The sequence below is a fragment of the Crotalus tigris genome, unplaced genomic scaffold (assembly GCF_016545835.1).
Source record: "Crotalus tigris isolate CLP2741 ecotype Arizona unplaced genomic scaffold, ASM1654583v1 scf7180000017611.44802233496:7321179, whole genome shotgun sequence".
Classification (NCBI taxonomy): Eukaryota; Metazoa; Chordata; class Lepidosauria; order Squamata; family Viperidae; genus Crotalus; species Crotalus tigris.
This window is the reverse complement of record NW_024096511.1, coordinates 191583-212909: the sequence shown is the minus strand read 5'-3', so window position 1 is coordinate 212909 and position 21327 is coordinate 191583. Positions and strand designations below refer to the sequence as shown.

Below are 21327 nucleotides of genomic sequence, written 5' to 3'. Positions count from 1 at the left end.
CAAAGCCTATTAGTCTTGTTACATATCTTAGCTATTCAATTATAATGTTACTTTATTTTCTAAAAATTATCTATTTTCCACCATAATCAACCCTCTAATTAGTAATATGAAATCTAATAAATCAAAACCCTACTTTTCTTCAGCCTTACTTTGGCTTTCTTCCTTTGCCAACTAGCCTTCCATGTCAGTGCTTTTAAATCATCAAATAGTTCTCCCTCTATTATCATATATATTATTTGAAATAAGAAAGACTGTTTGGTTGCAGGTTTTTTTGGAAGAACAAGCCCATTTGTATTCATTAGGTTCCTCCCTATTACTCCAATTTCCCACAATTGTTCTGATAGGTTTATCTTCCATTCAATCTGTTCTTCTTCCTTCTCAAATTTCTTCTGATTTATGTAAAAAGTCTTCTCCATTTTCAGTGTTGTCACTCCCTTTTCTGATTTTTCCATTGGCTGGGTCTGTTGGTCAATTGAGTCTTCTGTCTTAGTGTTTAGTTGTTCCACTTCTCCTGTTATTTTCTGCATTGTTAGTTCTTTAGTTGTAGTCCAGATCTCAGTTTGTATATCTAAGCTGGCATCTTGTTCCTTTATGTTGCATCTTATTTTGTCACAAGTTGAAAGAATGGTTTTGTGTATTGATTTCAACATGGAAAGGATTTTTTCCTGATCTTCATCCATAATCTCTCGATAGTGTATTAAGCTGAAGACCTTAGAATCAAACGTTAAAAATAGTTTTTTGTTTTTATAACTGGGTATAGGACATCTATTTCACATGTTATAGGTGGTCTTTATAGTGGAAATTATTTGTCAAGTAAGAATTTATAGTCCAAGATATTCCAGCATCTCGTGTAATAACAAATGCTTCTCACGTAGAGAAACAGGAAAGCAATTCCTACGTACAGCTCTGAAAGTCAGTAAAGGTTTATATTCATAGTTCAAACAGGTCAGCTATGCCACCCAAAATTCCTTCTTTGCAGCTGAGTTTTTCACAAGTGGTATCTATCAAGGTCAGAAAAGTTTTTTCTAGACTCTGGGCTTCAAGCCAAGTCTCTTTTAGGCAATAACAAGTTGTAATACCATACTTTGCCACAAGATGTCACTGATGCCATTTAAAGCTTTTTAAGTCCAAAGTTGTTATGATAGTTTTTCAAGATTTATTTCTTTTTTTAAGATAAAAACAAATGTCTCCAGTAAGAATAGGAAAACTTTTAGCCCCCAAGTTTCAAAAGCATATACATCCAATTAGATTAAAATTGTTCTTATAGTTGTTCCCCTGGGTAGGTAGTCGCTGCTTTTCTTAGAGGATGGAGTAGAAATTCCCTTCCCTCTCTCCACACAGGGGGAAAAATACTTTGGGCAGCTTTTAAAGGAAAAGATACTTAAAGTCTCAAAGAGAAGATCAGATCTCACCCAGTTTCAGCTGCGTTGCTTTAAAGGTGCATGATGGTGGTTTTGACTTCGGCTGTCAGCGGCTTAGTGATGAGCCATATTGCTATGGCTGGTCTTTCTCCTGCTGGTTTGGAGAGTTGCCCTGGATCAAACAGAAGGGCTGCCACCCTCCCACAATCAAGCAAGGGTCCCCTCCTTGCTTGTCGCCCCTACAGGGCGACCTTCGACCTTTTCCAGGGTCCCACAGCAGGACGAATTCAGACACAGAAGACGGAGCTTGTCTTCCTGCGTCCGCAGACGCCATGATGGCAAACCAGAAGTCCAAGAATATCTTCTTGATTAGCATAGCCCTCTCAAGAGATCCTTGCAATAACTTAATTCCCATATATTAAATTTTCTAGTTGAAACTGAATGTGGGCAGAAATGATCAACTATTGAGTGTGCAACGGTGTATCCAAGGAGGACCTGTAAGTAATCAGCTTTGTTTATATGAACCAAAATGCCCAACAAGTGCAGGACATTTATTTGTGATAATTGCAGAAGATGTTTCCATAGGATGAGTTTTGTGTGTTCAACAATAAATGACAAAGATAAAACCAATTGACCTAGTCAAAGAAATATATTTTGATAGAATGATAAAGAAAAGTAAATGCCTTCTATGAATGGGGAAGTTGATTGGAAAAGTATTAAAAGTGCAAAATGGGAATGTGTCAAATACAAGACAGTGTGTACAATAAAACCATGAAAATAAAAATTATAGCAAGTAAAACACAATGGCTGACTTATTAGATTTGACTAGGCTAAAATCCCATTCAAGCAAAGAGCTATGTTATTCTATAGTAATTAGTGTCCTTGACTAGGAATAAGTATTCTAAGTCTAATACTAATTCTATAGTATTTGACTCATGTTCAAAGGCAGCTCCATGTTGAGCTCATTGTGATAGCCCAGCTGCAAGGTGGATTGGGTTTAAGTTACTGTTGCCAGTTCATTGTGGTAGGTAAACTACAACTATTGTGCCAGCAAAACTGAGGAATAGGTCCCCAGGCCACAGCCTCTACATCAGGGGTGTCAAACTGCCGGCCCGCAGGCCGGTTTCATCATACCGGAGCCGTGTTCACCCCATTGCCAGCAATGGCAAAAAAGCTCCGATATGTCGTGCGATGTCACGTGATGTCACGAGTTTGACATGCCTGCTCTACATGCTGATTTAGCAGGAATTGTTAACCCAGAAGTTCCTTTCCCAACTCAAGGATTAACCTATTCTGGGAGATTATGATCCTAGCAATAAACACAAGCAAATATCTATTGCCATGGTTTGGATGTTGTTAGTTTGTTTGAGTTTGTTTCTCCCTATTTCAGACCCTAATTATCTCCAGAAGCCGGTACCACTTGACTTGGAAATTGGAATATACTGTATGAGACAGCCCATGGATGGTTGGATTGATGTATTGATTTATTGCCCATGGATCAGATGTTGGATCCCTCACTGTAACCATCCATTGGTGAATCAGAAGCAGCCATTTATGTATTTATTGGAGTGTTGTTGATATGTTTTTAAATTGCTGTTTGACACCTACAATCATGATGTTGAAATGGGTGACCATACAGATTGAAACAAGAAATAGAGTAGGCAAAGAATATTGCTCAATATGTCAGAAAGTACTTTCAATGTTTAAACATTTTAGAAGTCTGTGATTTATAAATCTTGCAATTAAATGCATAATAGCTAAAACATAATGAATCAATTTGGTAACAATAATTTTTAATGTTCTAATTCACAGCAGTTATTGAAAGCCAGTAGATATCTAATTATGGCTCAAGATGTGGCCCAGCTAAACTGTTCTCATAGAACGAATTTGCAATTCAGGTAAATGCATCAGTAAAAATATTAAGGTTAATATAAACAAAATGAGGTCTAGCATTATAGAAGTGTTCCACTGTTTGTTCTTAAAGGTTTTCTTCTTTCTAAATAGAGACCATGAAGATAATAAATGCTAAATGTATTGAATTATTTATTGGGTAAATAATGTGTTACGTTGCATACTTTCCTTGTTAGAGCGCAATGAATCTTTTTTTTTAAAGAAAAAGAAAAATACAAATATAAACATAAACACAAGTATATAAACACAGTTATAAAACCCTACAGTATATCTCTGGGTAGTTTTGAGATTGCTTATCCATAGAGATTCTGCCCACCCAATTCAAGGGCACAAAGAGTGCCTACACCAATAACTGAAGGTTCCCATCCTCAAGGGATCTGAAAGTGGGTATTCTCTTCAGGGACTCCCCTATTCTGGAGCAGCTTGGTCCCCAATGCAAGGGTAGCTTCCCTTCCCCTGTCCTTCTGGAGGCTCATAGGAATTTGGCAGATATGAAAATCCTTGGGACTTAAGAACCTCCTATTGCTAGAAATATTAATCCTAATTTTAAATCTACTTTTTTATTGCATTTTTCTTATTGTATGTTACTATTACCAATGCATTAGCTGCAGTTGTCAAGCCCAAGGCCCGGGGGCCAGATGCGGCCCGCGAAGTGGTTTCATGTGGCCCGCGAAGTCATCCTGGAAACAGTGAGGAAATAGCCCCTGCTGCCTTGGTCCTGGCTCAGGCCGGCCGGGAGCCAATGTACAATTTTGTGGTGGCCATCTATGCTGAAATGCATTCAGTCTTAGCTCCACAAGGCCGTCTAGAAACAGCGAGGAACCAGCCCCTGCTATGTCGGCCCTGCCCTGGGTGCATGCTGGGAAGGTGTCACCTTTTGTGAGGAATGAAGAAATGGACCATGCCTTGGTGCTTGCCCCGGTCCCACCCCCTTCTGCCAGAGACCCTCAGATCCTGCCCAGGCTCCCATAGGAACCCTTGACACAAACAATGTAGACTAGCCATGCCCATCCAGTAGGCAACACCCACTCCATCCACACCCACCCAATAGGCCACACCCACCCAGCCCGCCAAGGGCAACCATAATGCTGATGCATCCCTTAATGGAATTGAGTTTGACACCCCTGGCTTAGAGTAATCTTGACTGATATGGTTTACAAATTTATAAATAAAAAGATTTTAAAAAAATAAATACAGGGCAACGGTTAACAGTGATATAATTATATCATTGGGCAAAACCATACGTGTGCCGCTAACATTCCAAAAATATACAACAAATCAGCCTTTTTAATGAGATCCTTGCTGAGCTTTGAGCAGTTAGGGAAATATTTCATGCGTATTGGATGAAACTTGTTAACTTCTGTATTTTATTGTAGTAATCCAAAAATTTTGTGTTTTGTGTTGTCTTATACTTTTTAAGGTATATAGACTTTTTTTTGTTTAGTACACTTTTATAAACATTCACTATAATGCATTTTAAAAAAATGTTTACTGCATTTGAATGTTCTCCCGTGGCAGTTAAATTATTTATAAATTATATTAACATGGATAACAAAACTAATCCTTCAATTCAATCCTTCAGGTTGTATGAGCATACCCACGATCTTAGACTTTTCCTGTTCAATGATGTCCTTGTTATTTCACAACGCAACATCTCCTACAAGCCCTTTGAACAAATTCCTAAGGTCACTTACCAGTTTTTGGCTACAATAATGCTCCATCAGCTCCAGATTGAAGATATTCCAGATTCTAAATGTATGCTTTTCATTACTCTAAAATAGTAAAAAAAATGTTGAATGCATTCATAGACATTTTTTAAAAATATATATTTTTAATGAAATAATACATTCTCAGAATCAAACTATGTGATACCTGTGTATCTGGCAACTTCCTGCAATTTTCTTGACAAGATTTTCAAATGCGCTTTGCCCTTGTCTTCTTTATAGGGTTGAGAAAGAGGGGCTGGCTCAGGTTTGCATAGCTGGCTTCCTACCTAAGGAGGAATTAAAATTCCCAGTCTTCTAGTTTCAGGTCTGATGCCTTAACCACTGTACCAAACTGGCTCACTTTTCTTTATTACATACAACATTGCTTTTGAAAGTAGGCTTGTTCTGACTTGAGCATTTAGGAAAGAAAGACCCTTGACTCAATTTTGAAGAGAAAGGTTTGCTTTTACCAAAGTCAAGTGGTTACAGCAGAAGCAAAGCTGGACCTGAATATCCCCACACAAAGCCTGCATTTTCCCCTCTTCCCTGACCCTCCTGTTTTGACCAGTCCATCAGTGTCCAATGATATTCGAACTAGATATTTTGGGAACGCCTTTGAGGTTTGGCACTTTTTTGGTGGAGTTTTGCATTCCGTCCTCACAGCTCCGTCCTTGATTGGCCAGTCTGTTCCAGACTGACACCTATGGTTCCTGCCACCCTACCATTTCCCCACCTACCTCCCCAAGCTCGCCTTTCGCTGCATTTTATGACAGAATGCCAGCGAAGCGGAGCATACTGAAGATGGCAGAACCTGACATTTTTGCAGTGTGTTTTTTTTTTTTTTATGTAGCAGGAGAAGCTCTGTTTTAATGATCTCCAGCCCACTTGCCCAATGGGGGTGCAATTTCTGAAGTGTATTTGCTCACCTAAGAAACAAATTGGGAATTTGAGCCTCAGTTGAAGGTGGCAGTCTGCTTGAAGTTCCACACCCTTGTCTGCATGTCTGACGTTGATGCAGATACAAAACGGGTGGGACTTTGGTGATGCTTTCATGATAACCATCTTGACTTGAGTTTCATCACATCCTCCCCCCCCTTCCCCAGATACTGCTGATTGAGACTTAGGGTGGTGTTTTTTTGGTCAGCGAACAATGGAGCTGGCAGGAGATGCTTAATTCCCACTTCCTTGAAAGACAGGATCCATGGATTGCAAAAGCTATGCCCTTTAGGAAAGGGAAGACAGTATTTTGAGTGGATAAAAATAGTAATGTTCTGTTATGTTCATGAGGATGCAATATAAAAGAGCAGAGGTATTCTGTAACTCTCCTTGTGAAAAGCTTTTTGGGGAAAAAAATGGGACCGGATTTTCTGCTTTACTTCAGATGCCTTTTGTTTGGCTTCTCCATCAGCTGTGTATGGATAGTCCTTAATTTACAAGCAATTTACAGTTGCTTAGTGACCATTTTAAAGTTAAGTTACAAAGGCAATGAAGAAAAATGACGTATAACCAGTCCTCGCACTTATGACCATTGTACATCCCCATAGTTGCGTGATCAAAATACGGGTGCTTGGCAACTGCCATGTATTTACAATTGTTGCGTCACCTTGGACTGATGTAAATTTCAACCTTCTCAGCCACTTTCCAACAAGCAAAGTCAATGGAAGAAGCCAGATTTGCTTAACAACCATGTGATTCACTTAACAACTGCAGTGATTTGTTTAACAACGGTGGCCAAAAAAGGTTGTAAAATCTGGTACAGCTGACTTCACTACCACCTTGCTTAGCTACAGAAATTCTGGTCCAGTTGTGACTCTTAAGTCGAGGACTACCTATAACAGAATATTCTCTCGTCAGTGTACAGGTAGTCCTCGACGTATAACAGTTCATTTAGTGACCATTCAAAGTTACAACAGCACTGAAAAAAATGATTTATGACTGTATTTCACACTTATGACCATTGCAGCATTCCCATGGTGGTCAGGTGATCAAAATTCAGATCAAGTTGGCAACTGACTCCTATTTATGACGGTGGCAGTGTCCCAGGGTCACCTTTTATGACCTTCTGACAAGGAAAGTCAATGGGGAGGCCAGGGTCACTTAAGAACTGTGTTAGTAATTTAACAACTGCAGTGGTTCACTTAACAACTGTGGCAAGAAAGTTAAAAGGGGGCAAAACTCAAGAAATGTCTCCCTTAGTAACAGAAATTTTGAGCTCAACTGTGGTCTAAGTCGAGGACTACCTGTAGTTGATGGGAAGAGCTGTTAGTATGTAGTTTTTAGGAATTTCAGTTCCCTCGCCTTTCTCTTACTGTGACTGTTGTTTTTCTTTTCCCTATTGATGTAGGAGAGAGAAAATATCCAAACATTTTCACTCTGAATCTGCTGTAAGTCTCAGCATTTGCTGCTGGGGTGGCAGATTTATCAAAATGAGCGTATAACATTGGAATGGATGCTAAATCATATCCAAATCCCTCAAGGTTTTATTTGAAATTCTGGAAGTCCATTTAGAATACAAACTAGCATGTGTACTCAGACACAAAGAAAGAACGGAACAATACAAATCAAACTGATGGTAGTTAAAAACAACTGGTCAGTAATGTAATGAATGCATTCATTATCCTCGTTCTGGTTCCCTTAGGTTAGGATATATAAGTCATTGACTGAGATGGGTGGCTATAGAAATTGAAGAAAGAAAGAAAAAGAAAGAAAGAGAGAGAGAGAGAGAGAGAGAAGAAAAAAAGAAAAAAGAGAGAAACAAAGAAAGGAAGGGAGGAAGATAAAAAGAAAGAGAGAAAAACAGAAAGGAAGAGAAAGAGAGAGAGAGAGAGAGAGAGAGAGAAAGAAAGAAAGAAAGAAAGAAAGAAAGAAAGAAAGAAAGAAAATTTGGCTCAAGGATAAAAGCCTGAGCCTTTTATAAATTTGCACACTGTAGGCAAAGTAATTTGACCAAAAATATTCCAGTGAAAGCAAAAATATTTGTATCAAATATACCTAAAGATGGATCTATCCTGACTACATTTTAGAAGTAGAGCCAGAATTAAGCCAAACATCTAGAAGTCAATAACCACATAGTAATCCTTACTAAAGATATCAAACTAAGTTAGACTTAAGCTGAACACTTAAAATTTAACAATTGGCAAGTTGTCCTGCAGCGAATTGGCCACAGCGAATTGGCCTAGTCCCAACCTGACAGTGTGACTCAAAAATCATATGGAATTTATGTAATCCATTTAGAATTCAAATATCTTGGACGATGACTGGAAAAAAAATTTAGAAGGGTTTTATTGGACTGAGATTTATAAAACCTTAAAGCTTCTTGTAACAGTCTTTACCACTTTGGAGGGGAAATTGTCATTTCTAAAAATAGAGAGTAGGTTGAAGGGTATTCAGTTGGCAAGAGACCTTAAGGTTGTGGTCCTATACAGAAGCAAGGAAGGCAATTGTTTTGTAAGCTGCACCCAGTTTTACAACCCTTTTTTGCATGCTGAAGCAAATCACTGCAGTTGTTAAGTGAATCATACAGTCATTAAGTGAATCTGGAGTTCTCCTCTTAACTTTGCTTGTCAGAAGCTGGCTGGGAAGGCAGCAAATAGCAGAATGACCCCAGGATGCTGCAACCTTCCTAAATCCAGGCCAATTGCCAAGTAACTGAATTCTGATCATTTCATTGTGGGGATGCTGCAGTGATCCTAGGTGTGAAGACTAATCGTGGTAACTCTCTTTTTATAGTGCCTGTAACTTTGAATAGTCACTAAATGAATGATTGTAAATCAGGGACTACTATATATCAAGATGGCATACTGGGCCTTTTTTTTTTTGCTCTAAAACAAATAGATCATTGACTCCAATCATTAACAGTTCACAAAAACAAAACAAAAAAAACCAAAGCAAAACATTGGATGGAAAGCCCCCTCACTTTGGCAGACGTGTTTCCTGTTGAGCCAGTATTTGTAGATTAGAGTAGCTACTTCTGCAGTCAGGATATGTCAGGACAGGTCCAGAACTGCCTTTAATGGGAAGCTGAGAAAGCTATTGGTACTTTCCTTGATCCTTCATATGCACCCTTACTATCCTTCAACCAGTTCAAATTGGAATTCCCTTTAAAGCAGTGGTTCTCAACCTGTGGGTTGGGACCCCATTTGGGGGTCGAACGACCATTTCACGGGGGTCACCAAACAACGCAGTCCGCCATTTTCTCCCCCTTTTCCTTAGCTGTGCTACTCCCTTTTATTCTATTGGCTTTTGAAAGCCCATAGAATAGACTCTCTTGAATAGAGTCTAATTCTATTGGCTTTCAAAAGCCAATAGGAATTGTCCAGGCTGTCTCTGCCCTGCTGAGCCCACCAAAAGTCCCATTCTGCAAACGGTGCTGCACCAGTTGAGTAGACCTCGACTTACGACCGGTTGGGGGTCGCGGCATTAAAAAGATTAAGAACCACTGCTTTAAAGCCAGATAAACAGCATCTGACTCCAGACAGTTCATCATAAAGGAAGTACATTTCTGCTTTTTAGTTTCCTAAGTCATTTCCTTTAGATGATTAAGTACACCCACCTGTGATCTCACCTCTAGACAAGCCAGTTTGGTATAGCGGTTAAGGTATTGGTCTATAAACTGGGAGACCGAGTTCTAATCCTGCCTTAGGCACAAAATTAGCTGGGTGACATTGTGCCAAACACACCTTCTGCACCTTAGGAAGAAGGAAAAGGCAAACCAAAAATCTTGCCAAGAATACTGAGGGGACTAGTTCAGTTACAACTGACGTATGGGCATGCATACGTGCGCGCATATGCACACTAAAAATCCTCACCTTTCAGTTATTAATTTTTGGAGTAGTGCATCCCAGGGAAAATATAATTCACTTTTAAAAATGTTCCTAAAATGAGAAGCATTTGGGAGCACTATTTATAATTTAAATATTTCTTATTGGAGGTGTGGAAGAATGGGAAAAAATAGGATTTCACTTTAGTCTTACATTTAATTATTACCGGCGATAGGTCAGTTTGGACAAACTTCCTATGCATCTTGGAAAGATACAGATAAGACAAGTCTTTTACCTAGCTCTAACAACATGAGGATCTCATTCTCCTAATGAACCTCACAGGAAGGCTGAAACTATATATGGGTCAATACATGGCATGGGCCAGGTCATATGCAGAACCGCCTCTGAAGATATCTGAGGATTTCTTCCTGTGCCGCCAGGTCAGATATAATCAGTGCTCCAGTTCCCTTCCCTTAAATGTTATCTAGTACAGAGGTGTCAAACTGCCAGCCCGCGGGCCAGACATGTCATGTGGAAGCCGCGCCCACCTCATTGCCAGCAATGGCAAAACTCGAGTTTGACATGTCTGATCTAGACAGTGATGGCGAACCTTTTAGAGACCGAGTGCCCAAATTGCAACCCAAAACCCACTTATGCATTGTTGGGTGCCAGGTGGGTGTGGCCCATTGGCTGGGTGTGGCCCATTAGGTGGGCGTGGCTGCGGTGGTAACGGCAGACTGAGTGGGACTAAAAAGTTCAATCAATCAATTCCAACTTTGCAAGATCTTTTTTTTTTCCTGTGAGAAGTTGAAATTGACTGAACCTTTTTTTTTTTTTTTTTGCACATGGCGGCGGAGGCCTAAAGCAAAAAGCTTTTATAAAACCCAGCTGAAGGCCTAGGACTAGGGTGACGGCATGCGTGCCCACAGAGAGGGCTCTGAGTGCCGCCTCTGGCACCCGTGCCATAGGTTCGCCACCACTATAGTAGGACCTCGGAAGTCGGTCTCCTCAGCAGAGCCTTTTAGTCTTCCAAAAGGCCTTGAAAGGCTCAACATAGGGGAAAACTGGAGCTCACCGATTGCAATCATTTATGTATTGGGGAGTATTGTTTTGGGATAAATTGTGTATTTCTGGCGGCTAGCTTATGTCTTCTATGTTTTGTTGAAAGCTGCTCAGAGTTATGACAGATAAGGTAGGCAGCCATATAAATCTCTTAATACATTCATACAGGTTGGAATTTTCAGACATTCTATGCAAGGATGCCTGTAATGTCTTCTTATGACAAATCTAGGTTTAGCTAGGCAGCCAATTTTTAATTCATTTCACAATAACCACTTTACGAACACTGAACAAGTAATGCTTACGCTATCATGAGAATTTTTTTGCAATGTATGTCTATTTTAATTTTTAACTGCTGCACATGTTGACTTAAGAAACATTCTTAAGGAATCTAAATTAATGACAATTTTTGTTTGCTTATTTTCAGATATCAAGAATGCTTTTCTTTTACAAGGGCCCCGACATCAGTGGATTTGTTCTACAGATGAAGACAAGTTTGTATGGTTTTCTGCATTACAAAAAGCAATTCACTGTAGTATCAGTCAGGATGTAAACTGAATAAGGCAATGTAGTGACTCAAGTTGGGACTGACAACTTGGTCATTAAGTGAAGCAGTTGCTAAGTGAAACCCATGTCTGTGTTTATGATCTTATTTGAGTTTTCCTGTTTTATATACCTACAAGGGTTGTAAATGTGACAATTGGTCACAGTTTTCAATCCTGTTATAACTGCAAATGTTTGCGTATGAGGCATTTGCTAAATGAGGACTGCCTGTATACTTTCCATGTATTTTTCTCATGATCTAATGACATGGTGGATGTGACCATTAACTGCAATAACTTTTTTATTATAAGCAAATTTAGTGTGAAATAAATATATATAATGATTTATGACAGGAGGTTGTGGTTGAGTCATAGGTTATGAACGTGGTTATTAAAATAACACATCAGAAGTTTTTTTTAAGTTTTTCCTTATCACCAATAAGATACATCTTGGCTGATTTTGGACTTTACTTATGCAGTCAAAATTTTATATGTGAAAATTTCAATTTTGCAGTAGAAATTGTTTCAAACACTATCCCTATGCTCTCATCCATATCTTGCACAAGTACTGGATAGGCATCTGCCACTTATACTGATTAATGCTGGAGGAAATCTACAAACTAAATATTGTGTAAGATCTGGAATCTTTGGATTTGAATATGGAATGTCAGGATTGAGCATAAGGCAGGCGCACATTATATCCAAGTCCTCATGAGCTTCAAAATAAATTTGTGAAAATAAAGTGGTTTTGTTTCAATGACTGAATATAAGGGATATAACTACCTTTCTAGACCTTTCATATGTTTAGTAAAATAATAAATTATATTGCTATGACCTGATATTGTTTATGCTATACAATATGTAGAAAAAGACTGGTGAACCATTAATGTAACTGCATGATGCATTATATTTTATTCTGAATATATTATTTTGCATGTGCAGTGAATACTTTTTATGATTTTTTTGCTTCTTCCTAAATGTTTGATATTTTCTACTAAAAAGTTTGTTTCCAATTTTTATTAGTGAATATATGACTATCAGTAGCATATAGTGATCTTAAAGACTAGTAGAAATTCTGCAACCAGACTTAGTCTGGTTCACACAGAATGCTAAACATATCTTTTTTATTTTATTTTATCCTATCATAATGTATGAACTCACCCAGTTCTAGCCTTAACTGACTCCGTATTCAGTAAAAAAAAAATGTACAAAAGTCAATTGTTTTCTGTTATTGAGCCAAATTAAAAGAATTAACTCCAATTAAAATATTGTGCTGTTTTATTGTTGTAAAAATCACACAGTTGCTAGTTCTGATTCTGCTGAGATACTTCCATGCATTTTAACATCTATGTTCCCACAGCCAGAATAAGCCATTAAATAGAATATCTGCTGTTAGTCAGCATTAATGCAAATTTACATATGAGATCAAAAGGGTGTGTATTATACAATATACAACAAATCCTAATACAGTACATCAACCTGAATAGCAGGATACACTCAGGAAATTTTGTGTTAATAACAAAGCCTGTCTACAAGCAGAAAAATAATGCCTGCAGACATGAACAGAAATAAGAACCCAACTTTTTAAGAAACACAACTCGGGTGTGGGGGGTGTGGGTGAGGAGTAGAGGGGGAAGACTGGGAAAGAGTTGAGGTACTGACACATTTCTTGACCACAAAGAGTGTTACAGTAACGTTTGGTGGATGTGTCAGTTTGTAAAGGATAATGTGCAAAGCATGCAACTATATGTGGTGTTCAGGAAAAGTGCATGACTGAGACCAACACCCGATCCTTTCACAGAAGAGAAACACTTGTGGGCAGACTGCAAAATGACATCATGAATGCAAACATTTTAACAATAGTCAAGCTGTGGTCACACGCGCAGTATATCAACAGGCAAGGACAACAGAATTTGGTATGGCAAAGTATAAAAGAATATAGGCTGGACTTGGAAGATATTGGGTTACTCAAAAAGAATAGGCTTCTGAAATTACTAATGATTTGCAAGACTGCAAACTCTGATTTGGGGATCAGTGATGACCACAGCTGGCTAATTTCCATTTACACAGTAAGACAGATGTGTAAAAGGTATTTATGATAAATATATGTGCTTCTGTGATAAAGGTAGCTTTTGGGATGCTTTTATTTATGATGCTTTGACGTGAAATATAGAAAATTCATTCAGTATTCAGTTCCAGTTTGGGATATAGGCCACTTAAGTTGTATAAATCTGGTTCCAACTTAAAAATTGTGTCCTCCCAAGAAAATGGGAAAATTGGCAGTGCCAATATAGTGAACATTCAAGGAAACACTTATTTCATTCTTTGTATTAAAATTATAAAAAGTTACTTAAATACAGCTGTGGACAGAGGACATATCAATCACAACAAAAATGTTAAGAGTGCACTGAGTGAAACATGTGGGATTTTAATTAGGCCTTTTACCCAATTTTCTGTTTCAGAGTTAATTATTTCACAGTTAATGGCAACTGGTTTATAAGTGAGAGAAGGGCCGAAGCTGTTCCAGTTGAACCTCCAGTGAAATTCTCTCCTCCAGGACATCCTAGAAAGGAGAAATTTGCCATTTAGATACCACAATGAAAGTGCATTACCACATATGCATGCACATGCATGCACAATTATACATATTTTGCTGGTTTTATGCAGAGAAACGTGTTTATGCAAATAATATAAGACAGTGAAGTTAGACACAACTTTTACTTCAGTATGCAAAATTTCTGCCTAAAAAGTGTTCTTTATATTTTTCTTAAAAACATAGCATCAGTCAGCAATTACGTTCAATAATCTTGTTTAGGGAGGAACACTTGTGGTTTCTTTGCAAGAGAAAAAGTAAATCAATACAGAAATACTGAAACAAACTGTTTCAACAAAACTATTTTACATTTAGTGAATAGAACAGAATCTGGAAGGGACCTTGGAGGTCTTCTAGTCCAGCCCCTTGCTCAAGCAGGAGAACCGATACCATTTCAGACAAGTGACTGTCTAATCTCTTCTTAAAAATCTCCAGTGATGGAGCGCCCACAATTTCTGAAGGCAAGCTGTTCCACTGGTTAATTTTCCTCATTGTTAGGAACTTTCTCCTTAATTCCAGGTTGCTTCTCTCCTTAACCAGTTTCCAACCATTGTTTCTTATCTTGCCCTCTGGTGCTTCGGAAAATAGTTTGACACCCTCTTCTTTGTGGCAGCCCCTCAAATACCGGAATACTGCTATCATGTTGCCCCTGTTTCTTCTTTTCTTTAGACTAGCCAAACCCAAGTCCTGCAGCCGTTCTTCAAATGTTTTAGTCTCCAGGCTTTTGATCATTTTAGTGGCTCTTCTCTGAATTTTTTCCAAGGTATCAACATCTTTTTTGTAGTATGGTGATCAAAATTGGTTGCGGTATTCTAGGTGTGGTCTTACTAGGTTTTATAAAGTGGTACTTACTAGGTTTTATAAAGTGGTACATGATCTTGTTCTATGCCTCTGTTTATACAACCCAGGATTGTATTAATTTTTTTGGCTGCTGCTGCACACTGCTGGCTCATAGTCAAGTGATCGTCTACTAGGACTCCAAGGTCCTTCTCACAGTTGCTGTTTTTGAGCTAGGTCTCGCCCAATTTTACTTAAAACTTTAATTTTTCCTGCTTAAATGTAAAAGTTTGCTTTTCTCCATATTAAAACTCATTCTGTTGGACAGGGCCAATTGTTTTCAAGTTTGTCAAGATCTTTCTGGATCCTCTGGGGTGTTGGCTATTCCTGCCAGTTTGATGTCATCTGCAAATTTGATGAGTTCCCCTTCTATTCCCTCATCTAAGTCGAAGATATTGACAAGTACTGGGCCTAAGACGGACCCTTGTGGTACCCCAATGCTTCTCTCCATGTGGATGTAGTACCATTGAGGAGTACTCACTGAGTACAGTTTGTAAGCTTTTTTATTATTACTGGATGTATGAACTGCATATGATGTCAGTTTAGAGGTAGTCAAATTCATTATTGTCTTGAGTAGTTGTTCTTTAATGCAGCTAATGCTGCAAACCTATTTTGCTGGGAAAATGTACTGAGAATTAAAAGCTTACATTCTCTGTGAATCTGCAGTCAAAATCTTCCACCATTTCAATGAAATGACTGAGAACATATCTGTCAACAACTTCATTCATACATAGAATACTTGTCAAACTGAATGGCTCTTTTCCCTTCTTGCCCCCCCCCCAATCTCATGGATCTTGTAATTAAGTTTAAGTATTTCCAACATGCTCTGGAGCCTGAATACAGCTAACTTAAACTATATGAAGTAACTGAATCTCCGAAAAAACATAAGAATTGAAAGCATGAGCTGTGGATACTGGGCTTTTCTTTACAAGTCTGCTAAACAGAAAGTACAATACTGAAGAAGAATGTATGTTTGTAAAACATCTCATAATAACTTGTCAATTATCTTACCTTTAATTGTTGCTGCAATTCACTGTTCAGTCTGGCCAAAACAGTGTTGGTCTCCTTATTGCGTCTAATTGATGCCTGAATAGCTTTCTTGTCCTTTCCCACTGATCTGAGGAGACATTTCATGAAACAACTTTCAGGAACTGTGGAATACTTTTCTCCCCTAAAAGCTCAAGTTGTTTTGAACACAATATTGTTAAATTCCTTAGCTCTGTAATGTGCTTAATTGTACAACTGTAAAGAAAATGGCTTTTATAATTTTGGCCTTCTGTTTTCTCAGATTACAGAGCTAATATTTGAAGTATTTAAAGCTTACATCCGTTTGCTGGCACTTTCTAAGACTCTTTTTTTTCTATGAAGAGATCCCATGTTGAACAACTCAAAATCATCTTTGAATTGTTCTATTTTGCAAGTTCCAACAGAACAGAGTATCTGTAGCTCAGGAACTGTGGAATCCTTGCTGCTTTCTGAACTTTCTCGTTTGCTTCCAGACATTTCATTACCCATCTGGGTAACAACATCAATGCCAGTGAGTGTGGGTTCTGCTCCCTGATTATATATAACAGCTTTTTTCCAAGTGTTTGAAACAACAAAGCTGCTGTCTGCACATTTCATTGGATTGAATCCTTTATATTTCACAACTTTATAGCTTCAAAAATCACTGAACATGTTTCCAACAACAGTTTTAACCAGGCATGTCAAATTGCTGGCCCATGGGCCGGATGCGTCACGCTGAAACCGCGCCCACCCCCTTGCCGGCAATGGGGGAAAAGTCCCGATACCTTGTGCGATGTCATGTGACGTTGTGAGTTTGACATGCCTGGTTTAAACAGTACCAGTTTATATGACTGTCTGTGTAAATGTAGGTGGTGGCCAAATGAATTTCCCAATCTCCTGTTTTGTGGCCTGCCCAGAACAACCCCCCCCCCCAATTAAGAAGCAAAATCACAGGGGTTTGGTTTTTTTTTACAGGGAAACAGCTCACAAAATCAAAAGCACATTATCCTGCACTTTGACCATTGCAACTTAGAAAAATACCAAAGGTCTCAATCTTCAACTTTCCTCTTGGACACACCTTAGAATCCAATTTTAGTTTAGAACATCACCAAATGGAAAAAGTTACCCCAAGAGTTGGGCATTCTCTCAATCATATATAAAAAAAGCTCCACATGATGAAAGAAGGGTATGTGTGTGTGCATCGGTTAGTTTGCATGAGCCATTTCATTCCATCCTTATACAGAACTCACAGATATTTTATTTAATTTTAATAAATAGGCACTTGCAAAAGTAGCTTGCAAAATATTCTGTAGTAATTTCCCCTGTAGCCTCAAGATTAAAACTTGTGTGCAGATCAAAGTTTGTGTATACTGCCTTTCTTAGCAATTGGAGGACTCAAGCATCACAGACCATTTATAGGCCTCTTTAATAAATCTATTTGCTATTTAAAATGAAAATATCTCAGTATTAGAGATACTCATACACATCTTGGGTTACCTAGGAATAGATGGCTGAGAAGCAAGAACAGCAGCTATGACACCTGTTTTCTGCGCATGCTCCTCAACTTCAGGTCTCAGCTCATCTTCGGATTTTGGCCTTCTGCGGATAGGCTTTGGCGGTGGTGCTAGAGGTGTAGTGCCTTTGGCCTGAAAAGAGAGTCATCGTGGTTGATGAATACATACTGCAGTTAAGTTTCACCTGACTTCAGAAAAATTAGTTGGTTAAGTAATTACAAATACTAGTTATTTAAGCTATAAGAACCGCTTTGATGTAGTGCAGTGGTTCTCAACCTGTGGGTCGGGACCCCATTTGGGGTCGAACGACCATTTCACGGGGGTCGCCAAACCACACTGTCCGCCATTTTTTCCCTTTTCCCGAGCTGTCCTACTCCCTCTTATTGGTGGCCACACCCACTTGGGGGTCACCACAACATGGGGAACTGTATTATGGGGTCACAGCATTAGAAAGATTGAGAACCACTGATGTAGTGGTTAAGGCACCAGACTAGAAACCAGGAGACTGAGTTCTTGTCCCATCTTATGCACAAAGCCATGTAGGTTACCTGGGCCAGCCCCCTTCTCTCAGTTCTTGAAAGAGAGCAATGGCAAAGCACTTCCAAAATCTTGCCAAGTCCATTCAGTTGCCAGGAATCAACACTGATTTGATGGCAGGCAGACACACACAAATAGCTAGTGATTAAACTAATTAGTACAATTAATTATGGCTTTTAAAAAGATCTTTCTGTAAGTTTCTTTAATAAGAGACCACACACAATTCTACAAGCTGTAAGGTAGGTGTTCCTAGAGATATAGGACCTTTTCTTAGAGGTCATCTCACTTGGTAGAAGCAGCTAATTTTCATAAATGTCTCTGAAGACCTCAGCTGCAAAAAAAAAAAAAAAAAAAAAAAAAAAAAAAAAACGAGCAGCCATTTTGCACCTCATGCTAACTCCTTGATTTTCCATGGTTATTCAGTTCTTTAATAGAAAAGCTTATCGGCTCTGTGCTCATTATTTATAAATGGTGAAAAGAAAATAAACCTGAATGAATTGCTTTCTGGGCAACGATTAATACATTTTATAAGATATGTTCACCTGTTAGCATGTTGCATACCATGTTTGCAGGGGTAGTAGAAACTGTTTTGTCTTCTATTCTTCCGTCTCCTTTGGCAACTCTTATAGATCCTGCAGTATCAGAGGGCTTTTCTACCTAAAGAGTCAGAGACATATTCCAGAAACTTATCATGGCTAAGGATGAAAAAGCTCTTCAAATTTATGGAAGGATAGGACTCATGGCACTTAATATAGCTATAAATTATAGATGTATTGATATGTGCTAACCTGGACAGCCTCTGGAAGTTTCTCAATTTCTTCAACATCATCTTCATTTACATTTGATGCAGCAAAAACCTCAAAATGGCTAAAGTCTGCGAAGTTTGGCTGTTCTGGGATTTGTTGAGGTGAAGTACTGTTATGCACTATTAGACCATCAGCATCTGCTGGTCGATGAACATGGCTTCCAGCCTATAGTTTAAAAAAAAAGAACTTTTGAAAATATAACAAAACACAAAAAGTTGATCGAGAAAGTTTGCTACTATACCTTTAATCTAGTCACCACCAACTGAGTCAAATTATGGCACTTTCACACTATGAGAGCTCATCATTTTGAGAATACACAATTCTTGCTTGCTTTCTCCAAGACAGGCCGAGTGTGGGCTATGCACTGGCAAAGAGTTTTGTAGTAAAGAGGGTAATTGTATTTCATAGCCTAGAGCAGTGGTGGTGAACCTATGGCATGGGTGCCAGAGGCGGCACTTGGAGTCTCCCCAGCCCCGCCTCCTCCCACGGCCCCCTCCTCACCAGCAGCCCCCCCGGAGGACAGTCACCCCTGGGCACGGCCCACGCGAAGCAGCGCAGCCAAGGACAGGGTAGCTGGGCAGCGGGGACAAGACTCTGCCCTTGCGTCCCGTCACACGCAGATGATGCTGCGGGACATGGGCAGAGGGTGTGGCCACCATGGCGCAGCTGGGCTGCCTGGGTGATCTGTGGCGGGCAGTGGAGGTGGGTGGCCCAGTGTGCAGGGCAGAATGGGGACGGGGGGTGGTTTTTGGGCACTCGGTCTCTAAAAGGTTTGCCATCACTGATGAGGAAAATGTAATCACGAAAAGAATGTCGGAAGAAAACGTTGCTAATTTAGAACAGAAATTCAAATATACCTGTGTGGGCTGAGGTCTTGGAGGCACTGCTGGGGGACAAGCAACCACTCCAGTCTGCTGTTGACCTAAAAAGCAGTAAGATTGAAAAACTTGTGGCTTAATAATACACTAATCATATTAGTTTCTGGAAAATGTTTAGCTGTTGTTTGGATATACAGTATTCTGTCAATTAGAGTCATACTTCAGAAGTATCTGTTGCTTTATTTCAGCCCATCATGCGTGTTAAGGGTACACAATGTTTAATAGATTTTAAAACTTTGTGAAAAAAGCCAAGTCCTCTATTAATTCTATAAAGTAGCAAAGAGACAGACATTCTTTAAACCGTCTCAATATTACATTTTAGAATGTCTATACCATTCTGAAATGTATACAAAGTCACGATTGCAATTATAATTGACAGTGCCTTGAATGCCATGCAAAATTTGTTAAAAAAAAAAGTACATAAGTGATTCATAACCTAATATATACTATTATCCCTGGGTGCCCATAGATTGTAATGTGCCCAATGACAACTGGCACCTGCCAGTATCCTGTTTCACGTGGTTTTATTAATTTTTTTGGATGGTGGTGGTAAATCAATGTTTTGGCTATAACTTTTGAGCAATTATTTCTGTAAGAACATAACCAGTGGACCTCTGGCCCATCTAGGCCAGCAATCTGTTCTCTCAGTGGACAAGCAACTGCATAAAGATGTCTACTAGTCTCCCAGCAGGTGGCCTTCAGAGGCAGCCACACTGCCATCAAGACCCATAGCCAGCGGTCCCCATGATTTCCATAAATTCGTTCAACATTTCTGAAGCCAGCCAGGCTGGCAGCCTGCCCAACCTATGCTAACACCACATCTCATGGTAAAAGATATCATATCATGTTCTCCAAATTCAAATATAGATTGTCATTAACAAGTGGGAACCTTGGTTTGCTAAATCATATCAGAGGTGTTTTCCTTTGAGCTTTATACTGACATTCCTGTGATTTAAAATGGAAGACTACAGAATTTAATTATAGTAACAATATCACATTAAACTCCTGGCAAGACAGGCATAGGGAATATTAAGAACTGAGGAATTTACCCCTAAGGAAATATAATAAATAGCATTTTAATTATAGGTCTCGAGGAATAGAATGCATTACTAATCATCTTAGAATTGTGAACTCTTGAATATGTAATGTTTTTAAAAACTACCATTAATTTTGTTCTTCAAAAGTTATTTTTTTCTTCTGTAGTAAAAAAACAATCTTGTAGCATTTAATATGCTTCTTTAACTGTAGTAGCAGTATTAAACGTATTTCACTAGTTTCATCAGATCTTCCTTAATACTTGGAAAAAAATCTAAATGATTTCCATAAGCAACATGTACATTTCTAAAAATGCATTAATTCAAAACAACAGAACCCCCCCCACACACACACACTTCAACTACACCCACCTGGAGTAACTGGGAAGGTCCTATTCATATCTAAAGATGACGATCGGGAATGAGAGGGGTGAGGCCTTGGAGGGGGTGGAGGAGGAGCAGGGTTATCTGGAGAAGTCCCTGAATGTGACCTGAAAAACAATGGAACTACAGCAATTCTATTGCAAACTGCAACTTTCAAAGACTAAAAGACCAAAAAAAGTAACATGTCAACTGACGAACTAATATCCCGCCATCTTGGATTAAAACAAATTTGGTTGAGAATGCTGATCTTATACAATGCAAATAGTCCATTTTTAAATTTGTGTATCACATTGGATGCATTTATTATAACTGCTATTACTGTACATCAGTGGTTCTCAACATTTTTAATGCCGCGACCCCAACCGGTCGTAAGTCAAGGACTAAACCCGTCGTAAGTCGA

At 38.9% G+C, this 21327-nt stretch overlaps 2 protein-coding genes across 12 annotated transcripts in view; one reads left to right on the top strand and one right to left on the bottom strand.

Annotated features, from left to right (window-relative positions):
* The window catches only part of ECT2L (epithelial cell transforming 2 like), a 46530-nt gene extending 33925 nt beyond the window's left edge, over positions 1-12605 (top strand). Inside the window, exons 19-22 of one of the 3 annotated variants that reach the window (XM_039322831.1) lie at positions 1793-1858; positions 3174-3259; positions 4855-5027; positions 11225-12605. In XM_039322831.1, coding sequence (XP_039178765.1) covers positions 1793-1858; positions 3174-3259; positions 4855-5027; positions 11225-11355 — 456 coding nt within the window. In that variant the 3' untranslated portion in view covers positions 11356-12605. Of the gene's footprint in view, positions 1-1792; positions 1859-3173; positions 3260-4854; positions 5028-11224 lie in introns of those variants that run through there. The other 2 variants (XR_005554226.1, XR_005554229.1) reach the window with 2 other exon arrangements.
* Positions 12600-21327, bottom strand: part of REPS1 (RALBP1 associated Eps domain containing 1) — a 43957-nt gene continuing 35229 nt past the window's right edge. For 6 of the 9 annotated variants that reach the window (XM_039322894.1, XM_039322877.1, XM_039322866.1 and 3 more), the window contains 7 exons: positions 20916-21034; positions 19489-19553; positions 18614-18796; positions 18387-18482; positions 17272-17420; positions 15781-15886; positions 12600-13902 (listed from right to left, as the gene is read on the bottom strand). In XM_039322894.1, coding sequence (XP_039178828.1) covers positions 13834-13902; positions 15781-15886; positions 17272-17420; positions 18387-18482; positions 18614-18796; positions 19489-19553; positions 20916-21034 — 787 coding nt within the window. In that variant the 3' untranslated portion in view covers positions 12600-13833. Of the gene's footprint in view, positions 13903-15780; positions 15887-17271; positions 17421-18367; positions 18483-18613; positions 18797-19488; positions 19554-20915; positions 21035-21327 lie in introns of those variants that run through there. The other 3 variants (XM_039322904.1, XR_005554237.1, XM_039322913.1) reach the window with 3 other exon arrangements.